We start from the raw sequence: 12700 nt of genomic DNA on the forward strand, positions 1-12700 counted from the left end.
GGGGTGGGGAGAGTTCCTTTCAGTTTTGTTCTCTATCCAAACTGTGTTGTAACAAATGAGGAAAATATATCATTAGAAGAAAAAGATCTTTATAGAATCCAGAATTCACTGAAGTTGTGAAAACAATTTCTATAACCAAAGTCAGTAATTGTCTATAATTGTGGGAATCGGTGTAAACGTACTTCTCTTATTAGAGAGCCCGTTGATTGTACAAGTAGTTTTAACTAAATCACTAAATAAATGCGCGTTAAGTTGACAGGTGATTTCGGGTCAACTCTAATTCCCAAGGTCAAGTAAGCTTTTGAACAGTCTTTAAGAATATAAGCTCACCCCAATTCATCAAAGCTGTCTCACACAGCGTTTTCTTCTCTTGGTTCTTACAATGCACTAAAGTTTAGGAGATTAAGTGGCGTCAGCTTCAAAATCCAAAGTAATGCTTCTAACATGCTTATCCATCCAGCAATCAGAAAAGCTACTCAAACAGGGACTCCTTATTGCACTTCCTCAATTCACAACTACACAGGGAAAGCCACATTTGTTGAATGGCTGGAGGACTCTTCCCTAGGAGTCACCAATGTTGCAGCCAAACAAATTTACTGCAGGCTACTTTAGACATTGTCTGATAGTCCAAGAACATGTTGCTTTTATGTGCAAAGAATGTGTTTTACTAATGCTTCTCATCTGTTCTCTATTTATTTAACATGAGAGAGAAAGAGAGAAAGAGAGAGAGAGAGAGAACACATTTTCCTAGAACAAAATGCGTTTTATTATTCTTGTAATTCCTCAAAAGCTAAAATGAGGGAAAAGCACCAGTTTGGTAAAATATAGCCTCTACATTAAATATAAATGGCTCCCAAATTAAACTGACTGCAAGGGAAAGAAAACAGAACTAGCCTTCACTATTTCTCAGAACTACAGGATTACAGAACAGAAGAGCTGGAACACACAGATACCCCTCTGTCCCCAAGCAGGCATCTCACTGATGACATTCCTGTGTAGATCACTGAGGCCTCCTGCCTTCTCCTTTGGCTCCAGTGGGTGTGCAGGAAGGAGTGGGGAAAACTTGCACTAATGAGTTTTATTAATGTTTAGCAGGTTTGGTCAAGGTACAGGGAAAAGAGTGATAGGCTCAAATTAATTTTGTCCTTTAATTCTTTGTTGGCACAGTTGATCACAAGATTGAGAAAGATAGATCTTCTCTATAGCCTACCCATACATTGTTTTTTTTTTTTTTTTCTGTTTCCTTTTCTAGTCTTAATTTTCTTAATATTTTCTTTCTGTTTCCTGATTTGTACTGTCCTATCTTCAACTCACCCTCTTCTCACAATGCAAATCTTTCTTCATTCTATGACTAAGTAAATGGTTAGTGAATTGATTGCAAATATTGAGTGTGTCATGGAAGCACTAGTTTTCCTTTGCAAAGTGTGTATAAGATGTAATTATTGATGTTTTTATACAGTAAACAGTAATCCTCATTTTACATTTAGGCAAGAAAAAGTAAAAAAGTGACCTTTTTCTCTAATCTGAGTTTAAATTTTAAATACGTTCAAAATGAGAAAACAAAACAAAACCCACTGCCTTCCAGTGGATTCTGACTCATAGCAACCCTGTAGAGAAGAGTAGAACTGCCCTATAGGATTTCCGTGGCTGTACATATTTAAGGAGGCAGACTGCCTCATCTTTTCCCTGCACTGTGCCTGGTGAGTTTGAACCACTGACCTTTTGGTTAGCAGTTGAGTGCTTTAACAACTTCACCACCAGGGCTTCTTTTTCAAAATGAGATAGTGGGGGAATAATACTTTTTACCCCATCATTTGCAAATTCAAACATCACAACACAGGTTAACAATCAACATAATGATGATACAAATAATCCTAACACAGCATTTTCTACATAATATTACATAATGTTAACTCGTTTAAATGCTCACAACAGTTCTACAAGATAGGTACTATTATCATCCCCAAGTACACATAAGGGAATGGAATAACTCAGAGGTTAACTAATGTCCCAGGATAATAAAACTAGTAAGTGCACCGCAAATATGAGCCCAAACTCTGGTTCCAGCGTCCATGCCCTTAACTCCTATACTCTTTTATTGCATAGTGCCTAAGGCACTTGATTGCTAACCAGAAGGCTGGCGATTCAAATCCACCAGCCACTCCTTGGAAGGAAGGTTAGGCAATCTACTTCTGTAGTGATACCACCTCGGAAACCCAAGGAGGGGTCGCTATGAGTCGGGTCCAACTTGACAGCACATACACAACAACAACAACAACAAACTCAAATGTGTCTTGAATCTTGATGACAATTTAAACTATGGAGATGTATAATGTAATACAAAATTCGAAAACTGCATAGGTACTTAACTCTAGGCTTCCATTTTTAAGTCAAATCAATAAGGGTCTCTATGTGCAAGGCTTTACTTGTATTTTGTGTGTGGCTTAGAAGCTTCTTTCACCCTCAAAAAGCCTCTCCTATTTGGCTCTGGGCTGCCTTGAGCCTGATGATTCCACAAAGTAAGGCTGGGCCCAGCATTTCCTCCCACTAGGCTGTATTGCAACAAAACCAAAGAAAAAACAAACTCACTGTCATAGAATCAATTCCGACTCACAGCAACCCCCATTACGTTTCTAAGGCTATCAATCTTTATAGAAGTAGATCACCTCATCTTCCTTCCATGAAGCGGCTGCTGAGTTTGAACCACTGACCTTCTTCTGGTTAGCAGCCAAGTGCCTTATCCACTAGGCCATCAGAGGTCCTCCTATTGGAACAGGCTCTGGCCAAATGGCAACACGCTAGAGCCAATGGGCATCCAGCGCAGCTGCCTGGTTAGAGAAGGATGATTCATCGGGAGGCCATGTGAGGAAAGGGCTGAAACCCTCAGGGATACTGTTAATCAGAACAGCTCCCCCATGACACAACTGCTTTTGCACTTTGATTTGGAGCATTTGGGTAGAAAAACACCCCATCCTTGACTTATAAAAATCAGTTAAATGCTATTCAGCATATGTTGTTGTTGTTGTTATGTGCCGTCGAGTCAAACCCGACTCATAGCGACCCCTCCTTGGGTTTCCGAGGCAGTATCACTACGGAAGTAGGATTGCCCAACCTTCCTTCCGAGGAGTGGCTGGTGGGTTTGAGCCCAACCTTCCTTCCGAGGAGTGGCTGGTGGGTTTGAACCGCCAGCCTTCTGGTTAGCAGTCAAGTGCTATATGCCTGGAATAATCTTCTCCTGTACTAACTGGGGAGGTGTGGTTGACGCAGTAGCAATTAAAGCACTGAGCTGCTAACCAAAAGGTTGGCACTTAGAGCCCACCAACTGCTCTGCACAAGAAAGATGAGGCAGTCTGCTTCTATAAAGATTTACGGCCTTGGAAACCCTATATAAAAGTAAAAAATAAATAAATAAAAATAAAAAACTCACTACTTTTGAGTCAGATCCAACTCATAGCGACCCTCCTTGGGTTTCTGAGGCAGTATCACTACAGAAGTCGATTGCCCAATCTTCCTTCCAGGGAGTGGCTGGTGGGTTTAGAACTGCCAGCCTTCTGCTTAGCAGTCAAAAGCTTTAGGCACTATGCCACCAGAGCTCCCTGTAAATCCTATGGGATTGTATCCTGCCCTATAGAGTCAGAATATGATGACTGCCCAGCATGGCTGTGGATACACAGATATATCTTGAATGCATATATTTTGGTAGCCTTGGCTAGATGGCACTCATGTGGTAGTTCCTCTGGCAGAAGCTGAGGAATTCGGCTGCCATTGTTTAGTGCTTCTAGAGCACTAAACCTATTGTGGACCCTTTGTTTTAGAAGTCAATTTAAGGTGAATAACGGTTAGTAGCACTCTTAGATTAGTTAACAGTGAGATTTGACAGAGACTTGCAACACCTGGGTCTCAGTGCTGTTGCTTAGCTACAAAGTAAGTCTGCTTTCTAGGCTGGGCTAAGAATATATAATAAAATGTCTCTAAACAAAGGACATTATGGTTGGTAATGTAGAGGGTCAGTGAAAAAGAAGAAGACTCTCAACGAGATGGATTGACACAGTAGCTGCGACAATGGGCTCAAACACAGCAATGACTGTGAGGACGGCACAGGACCAGGCAGTGTTTAACACATTCTATTTGGGTGGCATAGTGCCTAAGGCACTTGACTGCTAACCAGAAGGCTGGAGGTTCAAACCCATCAGCCACTCCTGGGAAGAAGGTTGGGCAATCTATTTCCATAGTGATACCACCTCGGAAACCCAAGGAGGGGTCGCTGTGAGTCGAGTCTGACTCGACGGCACACAACAACAACATTTGTGTAGGGGGTAGCTATGAGTCAGAGCTAATTTGATGGTAATCACTGGCAAAGTCTCAAATAAGTGGGTATTTTAAAGTATTTGGAGAAAAGAACTAGGTCAATCAACAAAAATGACAAAGCACACAAAGGATTCTGAGCATTATTTTATTTTCCCCAAAATTTCTTGCCTTTAGAAAATGCACACCCTTTGAGAGGCATGTGCATTTAATTTCACTTTCTTAGCTAAATTTGTCTCTAATCATTATTTGCAAAAGTAGAATGCATGTATAAATGAGTGTAAGCTGACTGCATGTTTTGAGCAAGTATCTAATGTGAACCTTTTCTAGGAAAGCAGACAACATGCCTAGAGACCTCCACTAGGATTGTGCCAAGAGCACTGGACACTGACTCTGAAGGCCTGGGGTAAAATCTTGGCAGAGTGGCCTGGGGCTCCTTTACAATGCAAATTAACTTTTTCTTAGAATTGCTGTGGAGACAACATAGAAGTAACACAGGGGAAAATGCCTCTTTGATGCCAGGTGTTCAATAAATATTTTTATTATTTTTCTATTTAGCCTTCAAAGGGTCCTATGTTAAGTGGGTGACATTTCCTAAGCTCAGGCTCATGTCTCTGACCAGTTCCACAACCCTTGCACTGGGCTTCTGGGACCATTTCTCATCATAAAGATGCTAAGAGCGGCATCTTAAGTGTGGAGAAAATCAAACGCCCACATAATATCCTCTCATTGACCCTTTCCTGTGCCCAAATAGTCAAACTGCAGAGATGTTGTGCAATGAAATTATATACTTGTGAAAAAGTAATTTGATACTGTTCTCTACATCTCATTGTAGCAGGAAACTTGGAACTCAGAACAGAAATTTACTGCTATGCTGCAAACTGCAGCTTGCCATGAGATCTTTTTTATTTTGGACCATGGCTTTAACAGAAAGGAGGACAAAATCTAAGTTGACTGTGTGTGATTGCTTTTTCTTTCTGCATAAGCGCAAAATTCATTATTAAACAGAGAAATGTGAAAAGAATCTCAAATTAGCTTAGAAAACCAGACATCTTATGAATCATAGTAGCAGTATAATTTTGTGGAAAAAAAAATATATATGTATATACATCTATATATACACAGAGAGAGAGAGAGAGAAGGAGAATATGATACCAAGCTTCTAACTATATTGATATAAAGAAAACAATTTGACAGAAAACTCTTACTTTATCGCATCTCATCAGCCCCAAATATCTCAGAGACTTGCTGCTCTGTGCAATCAGGGTGGCTCCTTGATCTGTAATTTCTTTACACCATCCAACGTCCACAGTCTCGATGGTCATGCTGTACCGCCCAATGGCTATCAGTGCTGCAAGGAGGGATAGAGAGAAGGAAGGCAAGTGTGAATGTTAGGGCTGTAAAGGATCTCTTCTTATTACTGACCACTTCTCTCATTTTCTCACTAAATTTGTTCCTGAGACACTGTGTGTAAATGATTTTTTTGTAAACTAAACTAAATTTGAAATGCTTGCCCTATGACAAACCCTTTTACAAAGTGAACAATCATGCCATAAACTTCCTTTCAATAGGAACAAAATCTCTTATCAGTTTTACTCATTAGACGTTTACCTATAGTTTCAAACTTTCAAATCTGCGATAAGAGTAACTAAAAATGAATTACATCTATAACATTACAAAAAAAAAAAAAAAGTAGTAACTAAAATTTACCCAAGATAACTTTTAATAATTTTCTTTTTTTTTTTTTAAAAGAAAAACCCATGTAAACACCATTTTGAGGTGTGTTATACTGCATGTGAATTTATTTACTGATTGGGGTAATTTTTTCCAGCTGTTCATGAGCTGTAAAATATAGGAGTATATGATATTTTTCACGATAGTCCTTCTTAGGACTGTTAGAAATTAAGAGTACCTTATATATCCAGTTGAATTTAATTGGTACCATGTTAGAATGCAGTAAAGGGAATGCATTTGTTATGGTGAATTTCCTTCTGGTATCAGAAGTCTTCCTTCTATTTACATTTAAAATGAAGCCTGTCATCTGAAAACTATGACAGTATCTCTGGTTTTCCTGACTATTTAGTATTGTACCACTACTAAAGTGCAGACAGTTATCCCATAATCTAATACATGCACTACATATCACTGCAAAGCTCCATAAGCCATCATCTTGTCAGAGCAACCAGTCGGTGAATACAGTTCTTTTCTATGGACTTCTGATCTGATGGATGCACGTACTTCCGTAACTATTGGGTAGAAAAACAGATTTTAAACCTCCAGTCAGATTAAGTTTATGGTGCATTGGTTTGTGAATGAAAATAATGCCAGAAATGTTAAAAAGGAAAGAGAAATTATTGTCTTATTCTAAGATAGCCTGAGTTGGTTTAAAGGTGGATGCTATTTCCAAAATATGCAACTGCTGACTAGATCGATAATAAGAGCAGAGTGAATTATTCATGTAAATAAGCGCTAACTCTTACAGCTCACAGACAAGAATACTTGGCAAAATCTCTATTGATCTACGTTGGTAATTCAGGTTTTTGTTTATTTGTTTGACTAGAAAATTTAGGCCCATGCATTTCAATATCAAAGCACTCCAGGTAGCCAAATATTGTATGTGTGTGTGTGTGTGTATATATATATATATATATATATATATATAACCAATAATCACGATCTCTGTTTTTTTCCAGTAAAAATATTATATATTTTTTCAAGTTCTTCATGCCACCAGCACGCTAATGCTCTTATCTTTGTACATGCTATTTTGACATTTAATGGTTTCCAAGAGGAGAATATATGCCAACTCTAAAGGTTTGCTGAAATGGTCCAAATAATATTTTTGTGTACTGGGAACAATATCCCAGGTTAATTCTATCGGTGTCCTTGATCTCAGAAAATTATTGTTCTTTCTGGTATCATCATACCCTTCATTGGTTATGATATCTCGAAGATCTCCCATGATAAATGAAGTATGAGATACATAAAAGATATTTCTTTCAGAACAAAGTGCTCAAATGGTGATTTCAAAAGATAAGAAAAAGTAAAAACTGCAAGGCGGCCCAAGGTCAGTAGATTGTATACAGCTGGGTTTTATTTTTCAGGCATTAGGCTGGAAACCCTGCACTTCCAAAAAGGGTTAAACCAAATGAAATGATAAGTTTTCAAATTCTGTTTTATAAGCAGATGAAGTTATTGTTTGTGAGTGTTAAACACACTGGTGTTTGGTGTTTTCCCATTTGTCCCTTTCTTATCCAGATTAAAACAAACAATAAATAACATAACTGAAGATAATTAAGAGAATTCAATTTTTGTTCTGACAAAATTTTAGTATTTACTGAAGTTAAATCTAAACTTTATTATTCCTTAACTCATTCATTCATTCAACAAACACCAAAGGGGCACTCTAGAGTGATTCCCCAACACTTTTTTACTGCTTACCAATGTGCCACGCACTAGACTAAGAATTTAAGTCTATTGTCTCATTTAATTATCACAGCAACCCTATGGAGTCTTTATTTTTTTAAATTTCCTTATTTCAGTTTCCTTAGGAAACTTTGGTACAGAGAAATTGCATAATAGTGTCACAAAATAGTAAGAAAGGTAATCAGAACTCAGAACTCTTCTCCTAGGCTCCGCATCAGGATCTACTAAATCAGAAACATGGGGCTAGGCTGAGTCTAATATGTGCAGCAAAAGCAGGGTGTGGAACTGTCATGTAACTCTAATGCCAAGCCTGTTCTGGGTCCTGGGGAATACAAAGATTCACTGAGTTTAGGGGCTGCTTGAATGTGAATGCGTGTATGTGTGCTGGGGAAGGCAGGAGTAGGGGAACAGATGAGGAACAGGTAAGTAAACAGTAACAACATAATTCTCTTTCCTCATCTCTTCCCATTTTTAACTTCTCAGTTTTCCAATTTCAAGTGAGAAGTCAGCTTTTCAGAGTTGCTCACCCTTAGATAATGCTGTTATTTATTTTTATGTCTGCCTCTCCCATCAGAATGATGGCTCCTGTTCACTGTTGTATGCCCAGCACCTAATATGGTATATAAGCCAAAACCAAACTCACTGCCATTGAGCTGATTCCAACTCATAGTGCCCCCACCTCTTGGGTTTCTGAAGCAGTAAATCTTTATGGAAGTAGATTGGCCGGCTTCCTTCTGCGGAGCGGCTGGTGGGTTGGAACCATCAACCTTCTGGTTAGCAGTCCAATGCTTTAGGCACTATGCCACCAGATCCTTTGTCACTCCTTAGGGGAGGAAGAATACCAAGAAAAGCCTCACGGAAGAGCTGAACTAGGGCTTGAGGGACAAGTAAGGATCCTCCAGGAAAACAAAAGGGTGAGGGCAAGCTAAGAAAATACCATGTGTAGAAGTGGACAGATGGGAAAGCACAGGGGCACTGCAGGCCATTCCATGTGCATAGAGTAAAACAGAACATGAAAGTGGCAAGACTCATTCATTCCACAAATATTTATTCAATGATGAGTGACGCTGGAGATGATATGGGAAATATAAAGGATGGCAAAACAAGCTGAGTCCTTGATATGAAGCTAGGACCATAAAAACAGAGGCCAATAGTCTTTGATTCCAAAATGCATGGTACTCAGCATAGTTCTTCCTCCCTCTGAATATATCCTACTCTTGGAAATTTTTTCTTTCCTGGTAATAAACTAGTTGTGCAACCTGTATTGTGGTATAGTCTCAAATTCTGTTCCAACTTTACTGCATAGTAGATATCTGTCCTCAAGATGACATTTAACTTTTCTTGCTTTCCTCACCTGGATAGAAGGCATATTGACTATATAATCTGCCTACTTCACAGAGTTGGTTTGAGGTTCAAATGAGATAATAAACCAAAAACCAAACTCATTGGCGTCAAGTCATAGCGACCCAACCTTGGGTTTCCGAGGCGGTATGTCCATGGAAGCAGATTTGCAATCTTCCTTCCGAGGAGTGGCTGGTGGGTTTGAACCACCAGCCTTCTGTTTAGCAATCAAATGCCTTAGGCACTATGCCACCAGTGCTCCTACATGTAAAATACTATACACTACATAAATGCAATGACTTATTTGATATCTCCCCAAACCATCCTACAGTGTTGTACTAGATACAAAATAAACACACTGAAGAGAGTTTTGAAAAATAAGCTCTGGGCAAAAAAACACATTATTTAAGTACTTAGTCATTATGTTACTGCTAGAGTTCTTGAACTGCCTATTCTCCACCAGTGATCATGAACTTGGTAGACTGCACCTGGGCTGATAGGGCTGTAAACACAACTGCATGTTTACTATCTTCATTAGGGACTGTTGACACATTACAATGATATTTACTGAGCCTTGAAAAGGGATAAATTATGGCTAATACCTAATTCCAGTGCAATTTTAATATACATTTTTATGTGCTAAGTGTAACTAATAAAAAATGTTCAATCCAAACAAATTACTAAAAGCTGTAGTTCAGAAACATATACGCTGATCAAAGGTATTCAGTAACTCACTAAGGCATTTCCATAGGCATACAGGTGGTAAACGGAATGACTGAAAGGCACAATACACTTAACTTATAACCTTCTTAGAGTGGAAAATGGAGTTCTGGTGGTGCAGTGGTTAAGGCATTTGGCTGCTAACCAAAAGGTTGGTGGTTCAAATCCACCAGCCACTCCACGGGAGAAAGATAAAGCAGTCTGCTTCCGTAAAGATTTATAGCCTCAGAAACCCTATGGGGCAGTTCTGCCCTGTCCTGTAGGAGTCAGAATAGACTCAATGACAGTGGATTTATTTACTTATTTTTTTAAGCGGCAAAACTTCATAATGATCTAGAGTAGAAGTCAACATAATTGAGGTATAAAGTACACAGATAAGGGAAAGGCTTTCTAATCATGATAAAATGCAGAGGCAATAAACGAAAAGATGGGTAAATTTGACTAAATAAAATAAAAACATTTGTATGGGAAAAAAAATAACAAAGTCAAAAGACAACTGACAAACTCGGAGAAAACATTCACAACACACAACATGTAGCATCTAAAGATGGGAGATAAAAGACAGAAAAAAAACTGATACACAAATGCAGAAACAATGATATGAACAGACAATTCACAATAAAAGATATAAAAGTAGCTTTCAAACATGTAAGGAAAATTTCAAACTGAGTCATAATTAGTGAAGTGCAAATTTAAACACTGATATACTATTTCTTACCTATAAGATTGGCAAAAGTCAAGAATATGACAACACATTCTGTTGGTGAAGCTGTAGAGAAATAAGTACTCTCCTATATTAATGAAAAAGGAGCTCTGATGGTGCAGTGCCTAGGGCATTTGACTGTTAACCAGAAGTTTGGCGGTTCAAAGCCACCAGCTGCTCCATGGAAGGAAGACAGGGCAATCTACTTCCATGAAGATTTACTGTCTCGGAAACCCAATAGGCGTCACTATGAGTCAGAACCGACTCAATGGCAGTGGATTTGGTTTTGGTTTTGGTTATATCTAATGGTGAGAATGCAAAGTGATACAACCCTCTGGATGGAAATTTGGCAATACTTAAGAAAAACACATATATACCTCATAATTCTACTGCTAGGAATCTATTCAGAAGATTTCAAAATTTCATTTATACAAGTTTAGTTATTGGGGTATTGTTTGTAATTGCAAACTAATGAAAGGAAACAACCTAAATATCCATACATAGGAGAATGTAAACTACACCACATCTACAAAATGTAATATTATGCAGCTGTAAAAAGGAAGGGAGAGAAAAGATCACTATGAATTCATTTGGAATGATTTGTAAATCATTAAGTGGAAAAAGCAAAGGGCAAAAGAGAATGTATGGTGTGTCACTCCTCATATAAGACAGAGGAGAATATAAGAAAATATACTTGTATCTGCTTATTTGTGCAATATGAATATAAGAAAGATAAACCAGAAACTACAAAGATTGTTTATCTATAGGAGGAGGTGAGAAAGGAACAAAAGAAGGAGACATTCAAAGTAGGAGGGATGAGGAGGGAGACACATTTTGGGGAGTATTATTCCTTTTTTAATAGCTTTCACACCCAACTACTACAATAGTAATGCTTCCCACACCTCCTAAAATAAATAATGAAAACCAATCAGGATTGGTAGGAAGCTATGAAATAAAAACAATAATAAATGAACCTAACTGTAGTATAAATGAATGATATAACCTAGATGAATAATAATACCACACTGAGAGGGATGGGTAAGAACAGAATGAACTTAAGTAGGAGCAAAAAACCTTATTTTGACTGAATGCTGTCAGGAATAGAAAGAACTGTAAGCAAATTTGTACTCTAATCAGTGAATCTACTCAGCACAGGGCCATGAGTTAGCAATTCAATAACTTCTTTATTTGTCATCTGGAATTCTCAATGATGAGAACCAACATTTTTACTGTTAGAGAAAGAAATTACAAAAAGAGAAGGGGAAAGACTATAATGAACCTTGTAGTATTGGGTCAGAATCAGAGGTATTAGGATGAACCCATGGAGATACATGTAGTTGTGTATGTACACACACACACACACACACAGACAGATAGAGAGATAAACATAGAAATAAATATAGTGTATATGTATATAGGAGCTCTGGTGGTGCAATGGTTAAGTACACAGCTGCTAACTGCAAGGTTGGTGGTTAGAATTTTACAACTTTGGAAACCCTATGGGTTTACTTTGTCCAATAGGGTTGCTATAAGTCAGAACCAACTTGAAAGCAGTGAGTTTTGGTTTGGTATGTGTATGCATACTTTAGTATATATACATATGTTTTCTAGCTCTCTTTGCTGAAATAGCCAAGGAGCAATGACATCTCAGTAGTAATAATCTACAGGCAGCTAGATCTTGGTTTCTAAACACCATTCTCCAATAAAAGGAATCAAGGCTTATAAGAGAAATAGTTGATTCCAGCACTAGAGCAAGTAAAATATAAGATATGTCTGAAACAGCTTGTGATATCAGAAGATAAATACATACTTAAGAAAGAATGGAGGCCACAATTATGCAGACTTCCTAGATATATCTAAACAACTTGTCGGATTGATTTATTGAGTTAAAAGGCTTAGGACCATAGTCTCAATTGGCATAACAGTTCATAAAGAATGTTCTACACTAGTTTGGTAAGTAGCATCTGGGTCTTAAAAGCCATCTAAGATATAAGTATTGGTCTCTATTTGTCTGGAGCAAAAGAGAATAAAGGATATCAAAGATTCAAAGAAGAAACTAGTTTACAGGACTAAGAGCCCACATAAACCACAGCCTCTTCTAACCTGTAACCAAAGGAACTAACTAGATGGTGCCCAGCTTATACTATTGATCATTCTGATAAGGGACACAAAAGAAGGTACTGGATAGAATAGGAGTAAAATGTA

At 38.1% G+C, this 12700-nt stretch overlaps 1 protein-coding gene across 1 annotated transcript in view; it reads right to left on the reverse strand.

Moving 5' to 3' along the window:
- Positions 1–12700, reverse strand: part of FBXL17 (F-box and leucine rich repeat protein 17) — an 846026-nt gene that overhangs the window by 19636 nt on the left and 813690 nt on the right. The window contains exon 8 of the mRNA XM_007952585.2: positions 5514–5656. Within this exon, the coding sequence (XP_007950776.1) occupies positions 5514–5656 (143 nt within the window). The remainder of the gene's footprint in view (positions 1–5513; positions 5657–12700) is intronic.

This window comes from Orycteropus afer, unplaced genomic scaffold (genome assembly GCF_000298275.1).
Source record: "Orycteropus afer afer isolate SDZICR_OR568_19922 unplaced genomic scaffold, OryAfe1.0 scaffold00350, whole genome shotgun sequence".
Lineage (NCBI taxonomy): Eukaryota > Metazoa > Chordata > Mammalia > Tubulidentata > Orycteropodidae > Orycteropus > Orycteropus afer.